This window comes from Daphnia pulicaria, chromosome 2 (genome assembly GCF_021234035.1).
Source record: "Daphnia pulicaria isolate SC F1-1A chromosome 2, SC_F0-13Bv2, whole genome shotgun sequence".
In the NCBI taxonomy this organism is placed as follows: domain Eukaryota; kingdom Metazoa; phylum Arthropoda; class Branchiopoda; order Diplostraca; family Daphniidae; genus Daphnia; species Daphnia pulicaria.
This window is the reverse complement of record NC_060914.1, coordinates 12,441,815-12,459,938: the sequence shown is the minus strand read 5'-3', so window position 1 is coordinate 12,459,938 and position 18,124 is coordinate 12,441,815. Positions and strand designations below refer to the sequence as shown.

General features: G+C 36.7%; 5 protein-coding genes and 1 long non-coding RNA gene across 8 annotated transcripts; 1 reads left to right on the top strand and 5 right to left on the bottom strand.

The window, feature by feature from the left end:
* Positions 1-234: 234 nt before the first annotated feature.
* LOC124326748 lies at positions 235-10,763 on the bottom strand. Of its 2 annotated transcripts, XR_006915777.1 has the most exons (4): positions 10,702-10,763; positions 10,319-10,386; positions 625-781; positions 235-492 (listed from the first exon to the last, which is right to left on the bottom strand). It is a non-coding gene; the product is annotated as an uncharacterized LOC124326748 (long non-coding RNA). The 2 variants fall into 2 exon arrangements; XR_006915776.1 differs by lacking the exon at positions 10,702-10,763 and having other exon boundaries at positions 10,319-10,695.
* LOC124326428 (angiopoietin-1-like) lies at positions 7,822-9,602 on the top strand. The gene is made up of 10 exons (XM_046785260.1): positions 7,822-7,913; positions 8,006-8,132; positions 8,201-8,350; positions 8,475-8,528; positions 8,595-8,681; positions 8,753-8,815; positions 8,878-8,976; positions 9,042-9,104; positions 9,170-9,316; positions 9,386-9,602. Exons 1-10 carry the CDS (start codon positions 7,902-7,904, stop codon positions 9,418-9,420), a joined length of 837 nt encoding a protein of 278 aa, XP_046641216.1. The 5' UTR covers positions 7,822-7,901; the 3' UTR covers positions 9,421-9,602.
* An 826-nt stretch (positions 10,764-11,589) lies between the features above and the next one.
* On the bottom strand, positions 11,590-12,513 carry LOC124326550. The gene is made up of 2 exons (XM_046785451.1): positions 12,407-12,513; positions 11,590-12,260 (listed from the first exon to the last, which is right to left on the bottom strand). Exons 1-2 carry the CDS (start codon positions 12,413-12,415, stop codon positions 11,685-11,687), a joined length of 585 nt encoding a protein of 194 aa, XP_046641407.1. The 5' UTR covers positions 12,416-12,513; the 3' UTR covers positions 11,590-11,684.
* A 790-nt stretch (positions 12,514-13,303) lies between these two features.
* On the bottom strand, positions 13,304-14,261 carry LOC124326593 (late cornified envelope-like proline-rich protein 1). 2 transcript variants are annotated; one of them, XM_046785503.1, is made up of 3 exons: positions 14,160-14,261; positions 14,024-14,092; positions 13,304-13,954 (listed from the first exon to the last, which is right to left on the bottom strand). In XM_046785503.1, the coding sequence occupies exons 1-3, from the start codon at positions 14,163-14,165 to the stop codon at positions 13,538-13,540; spliced, it is 492 nt and encodes a 163-aa protein (XP_046641459.1). In that variant the 5' UTR covers positions 14,166-14,261; the 3' UTR covers positions 13,304-13,537. The 2 variants fall into 2 exon arrangements, with proteins under 2 accessions (XP_046641459.1, XP_046641460.1); XM_046785504.1 differs by having other exon boundaries at positions 13,304-13,951.
* A 692-nt stretch (positions 14,262-14,953) lies between these two features.
* LOC124326598 lies at positions 14,954-15,876 on the bottom strand. The gene is made up of 4 exons (XM_046785511.1): positions 15,723-15,876; positions 15,539-15,645; positions 15,259-15,467; positions 14,954-15,180 (listed from the first exon to the last, which is right to left on the bottom strand). Exons 1-4 carry the CDS (start codon positions 15,780-15,782, stop codon positions 15,077-15,079), a joined length of 480 nt encoding a protein of 159 aa, XP_046641467.1. The 5' UTR covers positions 15,783-15,876; the 3' UTR covers positions 14,954-15,076.
* A 730-nt stretch (positions 15,877-16,606) lies between these two features.
* Positions 16,607-17,825, bottom strand: LOC124326606. Its single transcript, XM_046785520.1, has 4 exons — positions 17,391-17,825; positions 17,136-17,239; positions 16,927-17,069; positions 16,607-16,865 (listed from the first exon to the last, which is right to left on the bottom strand). The coding sequence occupies exons 1-4, from the start codon at positions 17,448-17,450 to the stop codon at positions 16,720-16,722; spliced, it is 453 nt and encodes a 150-aa protein (XP_046641476.1). The 5' UTR covers positions 17,451-17,825; the 3' UTR covers positions 16,607-16,719.
* Positions 17,826-18,124: the final 299 nt, after the last annotated feature.

Below are 18,124 nucleotides of genomic sequence, written 5' to 3'. Positions count from 1 at the left end.
TACTCCACTTTGGGTACCATTTTTCTCTATGACAACAACTACCGTCACTCGGACTTCTTTGGCTGGCTCATCGAGGAAATCATGTCACAGAAAAATGTGTCCGAACATTTGAAATATTTAATTTAAAAAATGGGGCTTGGGAAGCAAATACAAAGACAAATTTCTTTAAATGAAAACTTCTCAAATCAGAATTGTTTTTTGTGTGTTTCGATTAATTTCTGACGTTAAATATTTTTCCAAAAAAGGGCATGTGATAAACGATCACCTTGAAAAACTTGTCAGACTAACACGACTAACAAGCCCACTTTTAAAAGCTAATAACGAAACACAATGAAAGTTTATAAATGATTCTAACCTTATTTTGTTGAGTAGAAAGAAACATCCGTTATGTCGTAACTTGGATCACTGATTGAATGTTGAAACCAAATGGATTGAGGAACAAATTGAACTGCTGATTGAGCAGATTGAGCTAGAATGCCATGCCACATTCATCTAGTGTTATAAAGAAAACATGTTTCAAAAGGTTTTTAACAAATACATGAAAACTATCCCAGCTCTAGCTCATCGGCACTCACTTGAAATAGCAAACAATTAAAACAAAAGACAAGAAAATCCAATACTCACACAAGATTCTCCTCCGCCAAAATAATCACCGTATCATCCATGACCACAAGTCATTACACATAAAAACCTATGAGAGCAGGGGTGGTTGCAGTCGTTGGGAGTGACCCCCACCACCACACCAACAGATTCAGTCCATGAATAGCTGTACAGAATTAACCTGAAAGAAGAGCTGCACTTTACCTTTTCCTTTACAAGTAAAAAAATAATAATCAAACTGATTTCTTAACTGTTCCTTATTGTGAAAACTGGGAATTGACGAATGCTCATGATCCATGAAGTCAAGACTGAAGAGGAACTGTCAAATAAAATATTATCACATTGTTTGTAATCTATCCACCATTGTTGGGCCACAAAGCTAGCTGAAGCATCAGATCAGGAACTTTTTGTTGGAAACTGGGTATGCCCATGGCCATGATCTATGAACATAACCTGACAAGACAACACACACAATGTCTGGGAATAATAGATATTGAATATGAAGATGTGTGTAACAATAAGCTATATTGATCAGTCGAAAGTCAAGTCGACTTTCGCATTGAATTGTGGTTGAATACGGTCAGTAAAAACCAAGTGAAACATATTTTGCTCGAAAACAAATGGCAAATATAAGCAGTTTGATGGAATACATACACAACACAATATATACAATACACGTGGTGCGGTGGTGGAAACTGGAAACTGACTCGACAAAGAAATAGCTGATGATGAGGCCGCCAGGGGCGCCACTGACTTCCTGGTACCTTTTATCAGGCCCAGGTTTTCAGAAATAGAAGGGCCTTCGGCTCACTAGCACCACATATTTAGAAATTATCATTACGCAAAAATCCAAAAAGCGTGCAAAAAGGACAGGGAATTCTGACATTCAAAGATGCGGAATAAGACAACTAATGCAGTTGATAAATAATTTATGGGTAATTAGACTAATACGAGTTGTATTGGCAGAATGCATAAAAGAAAGCATTTCGCGAGCCTTGGATTTAAGGAAGACAAGAACGACCTACACGAAATGGAAATTCGTGTGAAAAATCACAGACATTCAATTCGACGAAAATAATTAGTAATCTGATAAATTGATTGTAAATTGAAAAATTTTATCTCTTTAAGCAGTTCAGTCTCGGGATAGTCGCGAGCCGTCTTTCGACTTTTCACTTTCTCCAGTATTTCTATAGATGTCACACGGACAAGCCGAGCTTCATGTACAGTATTTAGTGTTTGTGCTACGAGGCTGTACAATTTTTTGACAATTTAGTCTATTTATAGTTGTCAAAAATTTTTTCGAGATACCAAACTCCTTTACAAGTGTGCATTTAGACAATCATTTTGATATACAACACTCAGCATTCAAAAGGGATATTTACGAAAAATTTTTTCGAATTATATATCATTTAGAAAAATTTAACCACATAAAAAAAAATACTTGTAACAGAAATGCTTGCAGGCCTAATCGATGGAAATTAAAACCCTCTTAATTATTCAGTCATTCTTCGTTCTAATTGTGATCGTTTCGATAACGTCAATAGTAAATTAAACAGGTACTTCATATCCACATCAGCGGTTATGAACTGAACTAGACTTCAAAATTGCTTCATCAATTTATTTCCCGATTAATATAGAAATAATTCAAATACAAAATTCCCAAATAAATAAATTTTCCTCACTAACAAACGCCATTTACAAATTAATTACGACCGGAACCGGTAATGTCCAATCCAACGCAAATGTTGAGGAAAATGTCAATCAGGGCCCGGCTGGGGATGTAACCGCAGACGTAAGACGACGGCGACGGAACGGACGACGCCCAGGCGCCGCCGGAACCGAAAGCTTTTTTCAAGATGCAAGTTCCTCCGTTGAGATCGGCGATGTAAGTGAAGTGGCTGCACCGCAAGTCGACGGCGCAACGGTCGGCGCAATCGAACGACGTCGCGACGCAGGTGATCGTGTAAAGATCGTGATCGTTGAAATCGCAGTTGGTGCTGTAGGTGAAAAAATTGTAAGCGGGGGAATTGGAAAAATGTCTCCCAACCAAAACATGAAATTTTAATGGGAGAAAAATATAATCTTGTATGGGCGGGGACGATTTAGGGACATAAATGACGTGAGAATTCGTATCCATAACAACAATGAGCATGTGTGACTTAGTCTCAAAAAAAAATATTCTCCGTTAATGGATAAAAAAGGGGGTGCACTTGGGTTGTTTGGTTATTCTTTTTCGAAGAGAGAGAAAAAAAATTGTTACTTGTAATAGGGGAGAAAAAAATCTTTGTATGTTTTCAACTATTTACTCTTCCACATTGGATCAAGGCAAATGTAAATTAATTACTTCTGCGCGATTATATGGATACTTTAAGTTCGCTTCAACGTTCAACACCCCTTTTTTTCTAACAGCTGAAAAAGATTCAAAATTACAACCGGGAAAAAATGTTGGGGTCCCCACCTCCAAAAAAACATAATTTTCCATAAACGGCTCCATCCCATTACATTAGTGTTTTTTTTTTTTTTTTTTTTTTTTTTTTTTTAATTTAATTTATCAAATGACAATAATGGTTTTAACACCACGTATTTGGAGGGTATGTATTCCCTTGCTCCTTATTGTTTTATTGGTACCTTGATGGTACTCTGTCCTTTGCAAAATCCATATTCAGCCACTGGCCTAGCAGGAGTTGGAAAAGGTCGTACCATTTTCGCCGAGAGAGTGTAAAACACAACAATAATCCAATAGGCCTATAATTCAATTCTCACTACTTTATTCTTATCAATTTAACGTATTTTCTTGTGCTGTGGCGTCTCATAAGTTCCCTAGTTCTCTAGTTTCCGCGCTCGCTTGTTCGCTAGTCATAAAATCTCGTATTCCTCAGTTAATTTAATATATTTTCTCCTGCGGTATTGTTCGCTCGTTTTCTGCTTTACAAATATATGTCCGCCATCATACTGAATTCCCCTTATTAGATGTTTAATTATCACGATGTGGCTTTAATGTGGCATCCTGTTCTCTGTACCCGGCTGCAGTCCGGGTATGGGAGACAAGGAAGCCCAACAAACCGCACGCCGATTACTTTTTTATTTTCTGCCTTATTAGAAAATGAAAATTTCTCGCCTGCTATGCTTTTTATCTTAACTAAGATTAATTTACTGCACAAAAAAAACGAATAACAGATATTGCGGCTAGTGAATTTGTGTCAATACAAAAAAAAAATAATTTATAAGAGTGTGAAGAGAACTCCTGGTCTACTACTAGGCCTATGGCTGTAATCCACATGAAAATATCTAAAAACAAAACCGTAATATAACATAGTTATTCTTGTACACTATATCCACCGTCTCTGAAAATTTAGTTTACTTTAACATTATTGGTTTTTCAACTTTTGACGGAATATCATTTTATCCTACCAGCAAATCAGTGCTTCCTTGAAATTTTAACTGACACCCGTCTGGTTTCCCATTACGGAAAAATTTATCAAGTCAAGTCATTGTATACTATTAATGTTATGCTTTCGAATAATTAATAGGTTTCCAATAATTGCGCTATAATTCGAGACGTAGAAAGGGAGAAGGAGACAAACAAATGTGGTTGTTAACTTCCAACAGGGTGTGGAACTGACGTACGATTTTTAACTGCTTGCTTACCAAATGCAGAATAAGACAGAAACAGTAACAACATATACTACATGATTTAAAAAAAAATTTTTAATTACATACCGCTCAGGATGAATACATTTAAATTTTTCAATTTTACTCGCTTGAACTATCGTTACGTCGTTATTTAATATTATCATCTATTCGTAACATGGTACAGTGTTTCAAATTTTGACGAAATATTTTATCCTTCAAGACATAAATAGTCGTAGCTTGAGTCACTGGTTTTTATACAAACAGGAGGGGAAAAAAACGCAATCTAACTTACATCGTCTATAAAATGAATGCTGAATAAAAAAAAACGCTGTACAACGAACGAAAAGAAGGAGAGGAGTGAGAAAAAAAATGGGGCTAGTATATCGAAGTCGATAGCTACATCTGAATTCCAGTACTCGCCAATTAAAAAATATGTTGATTTTTGCAAATGTTGGTACTTCAATTAGGTTCATGTAATTTTACTGGTATTCAAGATTTGCGTGTGTGTGTAAAACAAATTTTATCTGCTTATGAAACAATATGGATCTATATCTTATCGTTACCATCTGATTTTACTACAATTATATAAGAAAGAACGTGAAATTTGAAAAGTGCGTTTATAGAATTTGATTTAAAGCCAATAATTAATTAATTTAAATTTGAAGTTGAATCGGAAAAATTTGGCAGTGCCTACTCTAGCCTTTAAGAATTTCATGTTAACAATAGTACGTTAGGCCTTCTAAATCCTATACTATAAAAGAATAAGCGTTTTGGGAGGAGGAGTTTTCCGTGTGCTCACGCGCTGATTGGTCGCCGGGGTTTCTACCTGTTTTGGGTTCTTTACCCTCAAGGGAAAATCCTCGACTTGCAAGAGGGGAGGCTGAGTCGCTGATGGGGGGGGGATCTAGCTAGGGGAGAAAATGTGACGAAAGGAACATGGAAATTCGTTCGTTTTTTTTACCTACGATAGCTGTTAAGCGAAAATGACGTTTGTAAAAAATGAACTTCATATTTAACACTAAGTAAAATGTGTTCACAAAAAATTAAAGACTAAAATCGGCTTACTAACTTATAAATAACGAGACGGCAGTATGTGAATTTCACTCACCACGGTTGGAGCTCCGCCAAAGTATATAAAAGGTGGTAGAAACAGATTAAAATGAAATTGTTCTTTCTCACAAGGAAAAATGTTTTGATTGAACCAGTGTTTAATTCATAGATCCTTATGGAACTTAAAATTAAAAGTGAGAATAGGCCTGTTTTCAGGGAGAAAGAAAACCGCTTAAATATTTTTTAAAGAGTTTCTTCTTCGTCGGGGTTTAACACTCTGGCTACTATATCTACTATATCCCGAAACATTTTATTACCTAAAATTAATAATAAATATCCGAGAATTAACGGATTAAAAAATATAAGACAGTGAGTGACGGATAACCAATCAAATGACAACAATTCCTGTCTCATATAAAAACACGAAAATTACGTATAAAAAGAAGAAGAAAACGAATTTGATTCACGGTCAAACACAATGCAATTGACTAAATTGCTACTCGGAAAAACGTGAGTGACGGGTAACTAATCAAAAGACAATAATACCAGTCTTAAATTAAACTGTTTGAATACGCATCCACGACTAAAACAGACCAAGCTTTCAGGGAAAAGACGAATAGTTCTAACAAAATTAAGCCGTTTAAGTGAGGGGCAGACAGAATATCAGGCGACAAATCGACGGGCAGGCAACGAATATTGGGTAATAAATAAACTACGGACAAGAAATGAACAGGCTTATCAAGATATCACGCAATTCAAATAAATTGCAAATAAAAAAATCTTTACAACTTGAAAAGAAAAAAAGTGATAAAAAAACGAAAATTGTCTAGCAAGAAGAAAATTAACTGGCAACAAGGAGACAATGAGTTTGACATGGTTTGACAGGCAATAAGATGTCAACAGTGGGAAAAATTTAAATCACTCTGAATCAAAATAAAACCGATCAAATCAATTGCAAATAAAACAATCTTCGCAAATTAAAGTGAATAAATGAAAAAAGTGATCAAAAAACGAAAAAGGTCTAGCAAGAAGAAAATTAACAAGGCATCAATTAGATTTACGGGCCAGATGTCAACAGGGGAGAAAAATTTGCGAAGTGAGTACGGAAATTCGTTAATTTTTCGAATTTACGACAGCTCTGAAGTGAAAACGACTTTTGTAAAAAATGAACTTTATGGTTAAGACCAAGAGGAATATGTTCATAAAATAATAAAAACGGGAATCGGCCAACTAACTTATAAATAACAAGCAGGCAATGTGTGAAATTCACTCATCTTTGTTTGAGCTAGGCAAAGTATATGAATGGTGACTGTGTTTGTCTCAAACTCCTAATTAGTCCGCTCTTTTCTGATTCCGTGACGGAGAAATAGGTCCGCTTTGAATTTTTATACATGATTTGCTTTCGTTCGGTCTTCCCTTTAGAAAAAGAGAATTAACTGGCAAAAGGAAAAGGAGAACGACAAGGAGATAATGAGTTTGACTAGCAATTCGTCAACTTAAGGGGGGGGGGGAATTCAATCATTCTGAATCAAAACGAATAAAATTAAGCAACTCCTAAATTGCAACATCTTCCAATCTGTAAAAAATAACTGCCACTGACAGCTGAGCGGATATGGAGAGGATACCGGAGGATACCTCCGGCTAAATAGCGGAGCCCGCGCCCAAAGTTGCAACATTGACCACTCTGTAAATAAAAACAAATAACTGCCACTAACTTTGGTTAGGTTAGGTTAGGTTAGGTTAGGTTAGGTTAGGTTAGGCTAGGTTAGGTTAGGTTAGGTTCGGTTAGTTCAGTTTAGGTTACCAAGTGTAGTAGCTCCCGAACAACCATCACGGCGAAGCCGTGAAATTCACATCCGATATCATCACGGCGGAGCCGTGAAATTCAAATTCAGGATCAGCACTGCGAAGCCGTGAAAATCGGTAAAAGATTAGGCTAGGATAAGTTGTAGGTTTATTTTCGAAGTTATTTGGAACGACGGGAAAAGTAAAAGTCCAAATTGCTTACGAAAAACACGAATCCACGTTGCCTTGGGGTATGATTCATGCACAAAATTCTTATCTTTCCGTTACGTTAGCTTTCAACTTGCACAAGATTACTAGTGTGTTTAAATAAAATAATGTTAAACGAAGTACATTTTTTGATCGGATCTTACCTTGTTGAGATTCCAGGTGCCGAAACTGGCACGTTCACCAATTGTAATACACAGGATTACAAGGTACGACGAGGCGATGTATTCACTGGTCGAGGGTTACAGACAGAGAGAGCGACACAGATTGAAGAGTACCGATTATATAGAGAGTTATTGCTGGCAGAAATGATCCCGCTGAATCGTATTCTTGGTTGAGCTGGACCAGCGCCTTGGTTGAGCTGGACCAGCGGGCCGGTTGAGCTGGGCCGGGATTTTGATCCGTTTGCCGAGTCAGCGTGCAGCGTCGGCATTTCCGGTGGGTGGCATTCCGGTGTGACGTATGCTGTGGTAGTAGCCATCGCTGGGGAGGCGGGGCCAATAGGCTCCGCGGGGCATTACACGCATATAAATACGACTGCCAGTTTCGCATTTTCTTCATTCGGCATCGCAGAGTTCGCCATCGAGTAAATTAGCTGCTGAATCGTCATGAAGTACACGGTGAGTTTAAACTTTAATTAATTTAAATCTTAAGTATTTTTTTGTTTCTAAAAAATAAATTAAAATATTTTGTTTCCTTTTTTAAATTTTAGATCCTTTTACTGTTGGCATTTGTTATGGGATGCACCGCCCAGAGAGCCATGTACCCGCACAGTGCTGGTCGATTCCCCAACACACAGACTGTCGGCGATCAATTTCAATGTGAAAAGGAGTTGCAAAGTACAGTAGGGATTATGTCAATTGTAAAATGAAACTATTAATTGAATTACTTAATTTGTCGAACTCAGAGATGAGCCAGCGGTTGAATGACACGAATGACGCGATTGAAACGTTGAAAAAGCAGCTGAAGGTCGAGAATGAGCAACTCAAAAGAGAATTGGCCGAAATAAAAAAAAATTCTGGGGGAAATGTTTCACAATTTAAAAAGCAATTGGACGGTAAGCGTTTGATGAAATTTGCTATTATTACTTCATACTTAGTCAGTTTTTTACTTCAATTTCAATTTTATTAACATTTTGAGAAACTAGATTCAAAAAAAATATTTACTTTTGAATTATACAGGTCAGTCTCAAGTGCAGGAATCGCTCTCGTTGAGCGTTGACCAATTGAGTAAAGGTAATAATACCCGCTGGTAATTTCACTACTGACAAATGAAAGAAACTAATTTTGTTACATGTTTAGTATTTACTACTAAATATGAGGGTATGTTGAACCAAATGGCGGCAGATACCAATCAACTATATTTTGACTTACAGAGAAGATTGTCCGGTAAGAATGTCGTTACATTTATACAAAAAATTTTATGTCCCATTTAAATTTTTAAAACTTATTCATTACAGAAACCGATATGACATTAAAGGAGACCGTGAATAAATTTGAAGAATTTAAGACCAAGTTTGAAGGTAATAACAAATCAAAATTAAATTAAATCCAATAAAGATTTCAATCGAAGCTTTTTTTGCAGAGATTCAAACTGGCCAAAATTCAGGCAAAATTGATTTAGTATCTGGAAAATTGGGGGAAAGAAATTCAGCCATCGAAAATTTGAGGACAGATTTCGAAAGTAAAAGAATTTCCTGATTAAATTTTAAAAATGCATTCGATTCATCCGCTTATTTCGGTTGACAGAAACTAAGCAAAACTTGACGGACACAAATTCAGCCCTTAAACAATTGCAAGAAGATTTCCGAGGTAGAAAACCAGTTTTCTTTTAAAGCACAAAACCCACTCAATGTTAATTCTTATTCCCTCACCAGTTAGAGGACTTCCCAAATCCATCGGTAAAATGCCAACATCCTGTGCGGATCTCAAACAAATCGGATATTTAAAAAGCGGAGTGTACTCCGTCATGGGCGGAAAAAATGTCCTGAACGTCTACTGCGATTTCACGGTCGACGACAAAAGTAAATCCGCCACACCTAGTCAGTTGCCGATTGCGTAACGAAAACCATTTGAATTTTTATTTCACGCAGAAATGGAGAAGCTGATCGGACCACCGTCAAATTGAACAAAAAAAGGCAATGACTTTGGGTACCATTTCTCTCTATAACAACTACCGTCACTCGAAAATCTTTGGCTGTCTCATCGAGGAAATCATTTCACAGAAAAATGTGTCCGAACATTTGAAATCTTTAATTTAAAAATGGGGCTTGGGAAGCAAATACAAAGACAAATTTCTTGAAATGAAAACTTTTTCTCAAATAAGAATTGTTTTTCGATCGGTTTCGATTCATTTTTAACGTTAAATAGTTTTCCAAAAAAGGGCATGTGATAAACGATCACCTTGAAAAAACTTGTCAGACTAACACGACTAACAGCCCACTTTTAAAAGCTAATAACGAAACACAATGAAGTTTATAAATGATTCTAACCTTATTTTTGTTTAGCAGAAAGAAACATCCGTTATGTCGTGACTTGGATCACTGATTGAATGTTGAAACCAAATGGATTGAGGAACAAATTGAACTGCTGATTGAGCAGATTGAGCTAGAATGCCATGCCACATCCATTTAGCATTATAAAGAAAACATGTTTCAAAAGGTTTCTACAAATACATGAAAACTATCCCTACTCTAGCTCATCGGCACTCACTTGAAATAGCAAACAATTAAAACAAAAGACAAGATAATCCAATACTCACACAAGATTCTCCACCGACAAAATAATCACCTTATCATCCATGACCACAAGTCATTACACATAAAAAACTATGAGAGCAGGGGTAGTTGCAGTCGTTGGGAGTGACCCACCTCCACCACCACACCAACAGATTCATTCGATGAATAGCTGTACAGAATTAACCTGAAAGAAGAGCTACACTTTACCTTTTCCTTTACAAATTAAAAAATAATAATCAATATGATTTGTATGGTTTAATGGTTAATATGGTTTGTAGATATCTTAACTGTTCCTTTTTGTGAAAACTGGGAATTGACGAATGCTCATGATCCATGAAGTCAAGACTCAAGAGGAACTGTAAAAAAAAGAAATGTTATCACCTTGTTTATAATCCACCCACCATTGTTGGGCCACAAAGCTAGCTGAAGCATCAGATCAGGAACTTTTTGTTGGAAACTGGGTATGCCCATTGCCATGATCTATGAACATAACCTGACAAGACAACACACACAATGTCTGGGACGTGGGACTCTGAGATTAATAGATATTGAATAAGGAGATGTGACAGTGTGTAACAATAATCTATAATGATCAGTCGAAAGTCAAGTCGACTTTCGCATTGAATTGTGGTTGAATACGGTCAGTAAAAACCAAGTGAAACAAATTTTACTCAAATACAAAATGGCAAATATAAGCAGTCTGATGGAATACATGCACGTGGTGGAAACTGACTCGACAGAGAAATAGCTGATGACGAGGCCGCCAGGGGCGCCACTGACTTCCTTATATCTTTTATCAGGCCCAGGTTTACAGAAATAGAAGGGCCTTCGGTTCACTAGCACCACATATTTAGAAATTATCATTACGCAAAAATCCAAAAAGCGTGCAAAAAGGACAGGGAATTCTGACATTCAAAGATGCGGAATAAGACAACTAATGCAGTTGATAAATAATTTATGGGTAATTAGACTAATACGAGTTGTATTGGCAGAATGCATAAAAGAAAGCATTTCTCGAGCCTTGGATTTAAGGAAGACAAGAACGACCTACACGAAATGGAAATTCGTGTGAAAAATCACAGACATTCAATTCGACGAAAATAATTAGTAATCTGTTAAATTGATTGTAAATTGAAAAACTTTAGCTTTATAAGCAGTTCAGTCTCGGGATAGTCGCGAGCCGTCTTTCGACTTTTCACTTTCTCCAGTATTTCTATAGATGTCACACGGACAAGCCGAGTTTCATGTACAGTATTTAGTGTTTGTGCTACGAGGCTATACAATTCCATGACAATTTAGTCTATTTATAGTTGTCAAAATTTTTTTCGAGATACCAAACTCCTTTACAAGTGTGCATTTAGACAATCATTTTGATATACGACACTCAGCATTCAAAACGGACATTTACGAAATTAATCAATTACATTCAATTATCCCAATTTACTTTCAACAAATTGGATCAATTGGCTCCACTTAGAACGCTCAGCATATTAATTTAAAATTGAATTCCTTACTGTATATTATCATCACTTTACTCCAAGTAAGAATTTGTTTTTTTCTTTAACCAATTTATTTCCCGATTCAAATAGAAATTACCCCATACAAAATTCCCGAATAGTTAAATGTTCCCCAATTAACAAATGCCATTTATAAATTAATTATGACTAGAACCGGTAATGCTCAATCCAACGCAAATATTGAGGAAAATGTCAATCAGGGCCCGTTTGGGGATGTAACCGCAGACGTAATGCGACGGCGACGGAACGGGCGACGCCCAGGCGCCGCCGGAACCGAAAGCTTTTTTCAAGATGCAAGTTCCTCCTTTGAGATTGGTGATGTAAGTAAAGTGGCTGCATCTCAAATCAACAGCGCAACGGGCGGCGCAATCAAACGGCGTCGCGACGCAGGTGAGCTTGTAAAGATCGTGTTCGCAGAAATCGCAGTTGGTGCTGTAGGTGATGGACGGAAGGTTGGGGAATTTGGTCTTTGGCGGTGGTTTGTGATAAGGTGGGCAGGTGTCATGGCAATCGTGACACGGGGGTTCGGTGACGGGATAAGGAGTTGTGATCGGCCCACAATAGGGTGGACAGTCATCGGAGCAAGTGGCGCAACGAGGATCAGTCAGACGCTTGTCGATGTTCCCAGGGATTTCCATTACCGTTGGTGAGGCTTCTGCTGAAGTGGCGATGAAAATCATAGCAGTAGACAACAGACACAGCGAAATCAATTTCTATTTTAGCAATTAAAGAGAATGTTAAAACAATCTTAAAAAATCTGAGTCTTATAACGATAATTAACTAAACTGTTGGCCAAGATTTAAGGCAGGATCGATCCTGACCCCGACAGTGAAACAAATTAGGACTGTTCTGATCATACCTGATTCATTTTGAATTTTCAGAGTTGAGCTAATACGAACAGAATGGAAAAGGTAGTGAATAACTGGTGAGAACAAACTGAGGACGAGTGATGGATCCACCTTTGCCAGCATCTCTTATTTATACCTGTCCCTACAACAGTCGGTTCGGATATGTCCTGATGCAACACAATAATTGTCAAACAAAAAAGGAAGAAGAAATGAGGTTCCTCTTATTCTTAATTATTGCAACAATTTCTTATTTGGTCTTTTATTGACAGCTGTTATCATTAGAGCAATTTAGCTTTTATTCCAGCTCGGCAATAATTACACACTTTGATGCGTAGTAATAATAATAGTGTACATTATAATCATTGAAGAAATATAACTGCCGGGCACCACTCCATCCACTTTTTATGAGCTAATAATTCCCTGCAGGTTATTTTGTTGAATTTATCGTATATAAGGTTCAAGGAGAGTCAAATGAAGCACTCAGTGTCAATCAGCATTCTAAGATTTCACGGGTTTAGTCAGCCGGTTAATGAACGTAAAACGGTGGGCATTTATTGCGCAACAATATAGCTGATTGTAATTTATTAATTATTTGGTAATGATTAATTATGGAAGACAACAGTTTGAATAATTTTATTACGGACACATGGGAAAAAATGGAAGGTCACAAAGTTTTATATGGAAAATATTTAAAATTCCAACAAATAAAGGTGTCCACCCAAAATGATTTAGCACTTTTAAATGTATTTTATTATTAAATGTATTAAACAAATTTTTGAACATCTTGATTAAACATTTTTTAATTTTATTTAATTCATTATGCGGATCGAATGACGGGTTTAATGTGATTGGCCCACAGCTTCCGCCATATCCCCGCCGAAGTAAAACAATTAACAAACGCGATTTAATTTATCTGCCAATTATTTTATTAATTTCAATGGAGCCAACATCAAAATAATTATAGAGTTCCAAATGAGAAGAATTTAAATACGACAAACAGAGTCAGAATGTGTGAATCGACAGCAAGAATTAGAACCCATGGAAACCACTCGCACCAAATATTTTAGAAAGAATTACAAGTCAATAATATTATTAATTTGCCAAGAACGTTATCATGTTGAAACTGCCGGATTCCTTCTTATTTACTTGCCGATGCCGATATCCAAATCCAGGCAGACTCCGATCAGAATGGGGTGAGGATTGAGGCAGGGCTTAGGGGGACAGACTGTGGGGCAAGGAGGCTTGGGAGGACAAGTTGGGCAAGTGGGATTTGTTGGGCAAGTTGGGCAAGTTGGGCAATGGTAAGGAGGGCAAGTGCGTGGGGGTGGGCAGGTAATTGGAGGTGGACAGGTGGGGCAGGTAATTGGAGGTGGGCAGGTGGGGCAAGTGGGTCTGGGTGGGCAGGTAGGGCAGTGGTAAGGATGATGGTGGTGATTGTAATGAGGTTTCCTAGGACAACTGGGAGGGCAATTGGGGTGACAATTCCGGCAGTTGACAGGGGTATTTCTATCGTCGGCCATGGCCGTTTCATCCGCTGCAAAGTCCAACACCACCCCCTGCATTTCAAATATTAATCATCGTTATATTTATTCCTAATATCAAGACCCACAAATTCAAATTAAAGTTACGTCATTTGATTCTTCTTGGGCCACCACACAGGCGATGCCAACGATCATCAGAGCCAAGATTGATAGTCCCTAAAACCGCAAATAATAAATTTCAAGTAGTGTTCAAAATGTATTGAATTAAATGTTATAACATTACCTTCATTTTTATAATTTTAACTTGATGAATTATTAGATAACTTGCAACGTGACTGGAAGAGCAGAGAGCAGAGGACGGATAGATTCAACTCGATTCCGGCGTCTTATTTATACGTTGCAGCTATACAGTTGATGATTGCTGTAAGCAATAGTTAAATAAATTGCATGATAGCTCTATATGTAGATATAGGATGCAGCAATTGATTGACGAAACAGCTGGAGCGCTCACTAAAAGGACTTTTGCAACGTTCATTTTATTTTATTTCTGTGTATATGTGGTAAGCCGTGAATAGCCATCAATGTCATTTTATCCTATGCGGAGTCTGTTGGTAAATGACCTTGTTACCTTTTTACATCCGGGGGTCCATCGAGTTCATCCTTGTAGAGCACAACACTATATATGGCCATATTCTTTAACATAATTATGAAATTTATGATAATTTTGACATCAGAGTGATCAATCAATTTGAACATCAGGTGTTGTCTACGTGACTATTCAAACATTTAAATGTCACACGTCCATTCTTATCTGTGCTGTTTGAAAGATGACATTAAGGACGTGTGTGTATAGCCATATCGTTCCGCTGTTTTGTTTGTTTGTCCTTGTAGATATTTATAACAGAATCCTATTGAGTTGAATTCTGGAATGCACTTAAGCAAACATATATTTAGATGTCCTTATAATGGACGGTTGGTAAAAAAAGGAAATTAAAATAAAATGGAAAACAATTTTATTTTAAGAGGTTAACTCATCATCAATTCTTATTAATTTAAAATGAACGACATATTGAAATATAATCAAGAAAAAATCTGTTTAATTTTGAAGGTCATGGGTTAATAAACACAGTACATTTGATATCACAATTACACGAATCTACAAATATTAAAGTTAAATGAATTAAACACAATAATGTAATGTTAATCAGATGCGATGGACGAGGCAGTGGCGGCAATGAACCCGTTGACGACGACGGCCAGAATACCGCAGACGAGCATTAATGAATCGATGGCAGTTCTGTCACCTTTAAAATAATCAAATTAAATCTCTTCATTATCTTTTCTCTCCAAATATAATTAAGGGGTAGAAATAAGAGACTCACAGATTTTGACTGGTTCGAAGATGTCTGGATACTCTTCGCCAATCGTTACCGTCGAGTTTGGCAACGTCGAATTGATTGAATCGTACATTTTGCAATCGGCAATCAATGGCTGGTACATGTCGATACTCCACGAATGAATTCCAATCATCGTGGCGCCAATCAAAGCCGCCAACACCGCCATACCCATGACGATTTCACTCTTTTTCAACCTAAATGATCAACCATTATTTTAGATTCTATGTACAGTTTCAAAGGCTCTAACAAAAAATAATTTGATTACATTTTCATGAAGAGGAGAGCAGCGAAGGCCAGTAAATAAATTCCTCCCCAGATGCCAACGGCGACATTATCCGGAGTCCAATTAGAATAAACAACCAACCCGGAGATCTATTTTATTAATCAAGTAATTAAATAAGAAAATGATAGCCTACTTAATAGGTATAATTAAATAATAAGTTAATTACCCCCAAGGAGAAAGCCAAAAGACCGGCGAATCCATCAGCAGCTGCCAGAATTTTCTCCATTTTTTCTGATTGAAGATTTACACTCGGAACTTTGTAGTGACTAGTGAAGTAGTTAACTCAAATGAGTCTGTATAACAACTGATGAACAACTGCCGTTCTACATTCTTAATTTATACCGTAACAAGCGATTGCGTAGGCTATACGGCTACGCTGTACGGTGTATCGGCTGGTGTATGCCTAACCTTTATAGATAATAAAAGTTTGACTGTAACATTTGACGTGACGAACTAAATAAACAGAGGTGAATAATGAGGTCTAGGTGACGCGATAAACGTTTCCTATGGGTGTACAGTATTTTGATAACATTGTTTGAGTCATGAAAATTTAGGTACGGCACCAGCTCATTACCTAATCTTGTGAGCAATTTTTCTCTGGATATTTCTAAACGATGTACAAATTATTTGTTCCTATTTTTACCTTTTTTTATGAATAAATAATTAATTTGATTTTTGATTTTGTAATAATCATTTTTCCTTTCTCTTCCGATGACTCGGTACATAGTTGTCCTTTACCTGATGAGTCATTCATTGGTCGTTTTCTTGTATAGGCTTCTTGATAGACTCAAAATCTTGAATGGAATTTAATTCAGAATTTTTAATTATTGCCCATTATTTGCCTACCCGGTTGGTTTCCTTATTCGTTCATCGTCCACTATTGCATAAGCTGAAAACTGCTCAAAACAACTGCATATGCAATTAAAGTTGTGCTGATTTCCTGCACTTATTTGCGTAACAGGTTTGCCAATTCAATTATCTCGTGTGACAATTTTAACAAGTTTCTTCTGAGTAACGACACATTGAAAAAGACGAGTTGATTTATGTGAGAACATCAAATTTATTTTGATTTCGGTTGGAATAAATACAATTTCACAATTTAAATTATTTTTAAATATCGCGCTTTTTTATCGAAATGCTCAGAACGGAACAGATTGATGTTTTTAAATTCCACCAATAGTCCCAGGCAATTGGTACGGGTTATGAATAAAAGCGGATGCTCTGAGGCCAATGATTCCGTTGACGAGGACGATGAGAATCCCGCAGACGATCATCAAAGAATCAATAACAATTCGGCTGTTGTTCGGACCTAATAAATTAGAAACAATAATCGTAAAAAAATTCCATGAAAATGTTCAATTAAGACTTACATATGTAAACAAAGTCGAAAAATGAGTGACAGCCAATGAATTCGTGGTAGGAATGGATGCTCCACGAGTAGAGCGCGATCATCATGACACCGATCAGTGAAACGATCAGTACGGCGATCCTGATAGTTCCGCTGGAATTCAGCCTTGATTAAAACAAGATTATACATTTTTTAGATTGCTAATTTTAAATTTGAAAAAATTAAACGTACGATTTGTTGATGAGAGAAAGAGCAAAGATCACAAGTAAAATTCCACCCCATATTCCGGTTGCCACTTTATCCTGAACCGAAAGGAAGAGCACCATAGCCGAAACCTAAATAAAGAAATATGCGCACGTTATTCATTTAAATTAAACTCACAATTAAATCAATTAATATTTATTTGTTTTAACTAAATAAAAATTCAATTGTAATTAAATAAAAACTAAATAAAAATTTCAATTAAATGAATTAATTTAATAATACCTGCAAACTGAAGGCCAAAAGACCTAGGAACACATTTGATATCGCCAGAGCTTTTTCCATGACGATAGTCCAACTACAACGACGGACAATGAATGGATAACGACCAGAAACTGCAAAGCTTGTTACGTATGAAAGTCAAATCTTTTTATTAAGGTCGGCTCAGTCCAGTTACACAGGACTCATTTCTGTGCCAAGTAGTTTGTTATCATGACACCGTTGAAGAGACAAATTTTTGTCTAAAAACGGGCGATTGCAACTGCGACTGCATCACCGGATATCCCGAGCAATAAATGTCCACAAGTGAGACTCTGACCTCCTACTGATATGATACTTTAATGGCGAAATCGTTCAGGTATTCTGAGCAATTATCGCAGACCAAAAATATTTTCCTGATAAAAATAAATTAGAAATGATTTTTATCAGCTCGCACATACTGTGGCGTTTCCGGTGCATCAGCAATAATGTTTAATTAAATTCCAATTATTTTTACGCAAGTTTCAATTCTGACTAACTGTGCTACACAATCTACATTTTCAAAAGTTATCTGGAATTGTTTTGTGCTGTCAATCAAGACAAACATCTTTGGGTTTTTGACGAGCCAATGCGCCATCTATTTGTTCAACTAATTCAATTCTTTCTAACTGTCTGTTTTCTCTACTATCTGTGTCATCTTTAGAAAATCATCTAGAATTTTACTGCTGTCATTCCTGTCAATGAAGAAAAACATTTACCGT

Excerpts from the sequence above, each read along its gene's own strand:
- LOC124326428 (XM_046785260.1), top strand. Across the intron at positions 8,529-8,594 it reads CGTTGACCAATTGAGTAAAG|TATTTACTACTAAATATGAG; the intron begins GTAATAATACCC and ends TTACATGTTTAG. Across the intron at positions 8,816-8,877 it reads ATTTAAGACCAAGTTTGAAG|AGATTCAAACTGGCCAAAAT; the intron begins GTAATAACAAAT and ends CTTTTTTTGCAG.
- LOC124326593 (XM_046785503.1), bottom strand. Across the intron at positions 13,955-14,023 it reads CCCAAGAAGAATCAAATGAC|CAGGGGGTGGTGTTGGACTT; the intron begins GTAACTTTAATT and ends ATATTTGAAATG.
- LOC124326598 (XM_046785511.1), bottom strand. The coding sequence starts at position 15,782 with ATGGAGAAAATTCTGGCAGCTGCTGATGGATTCGCCGGTCTTTTGGCT. Across the intron at positions 15,468-15,538 it reads GCTCTCCTCTTCATGAAAAT|GTTGAAAAAGAGTGAAATCG; the intron begins GTAATCAAATTA and ends TTGATCATTTAG. Across the intron at positions 15,181-15,258 it reads CTTCGAACCAGTCAAAATCT|GTGACAGAACTGCCATCGAT; the intron begins GTGAGTCTCTTA and ends ATTATTTTAAAG.
- LOC124326606 (XM_046785520.1), bottom strand. The coding sequence starts at position 17,450 with ATGGAAAAAGCTCTGGCGATATCAAATGTGTTCCTAGGTCTTTTGGCC. Across the intron at positions 17,070-17,135 it reads CTTTCTCTCATCAACAAATC|GCTGAATTCCAGCGGAACTA; the intron begins GTACGTTTAATT and ends GTTTTAATCAAG. Across the intron at positions 16,866-16,926 it reads TTTCGACTTTGTTTACATAT|GTCCGAACAACAGCCGAATT; the intron begins GTAAGTCTTAAT and ends CTAATTTATTAG.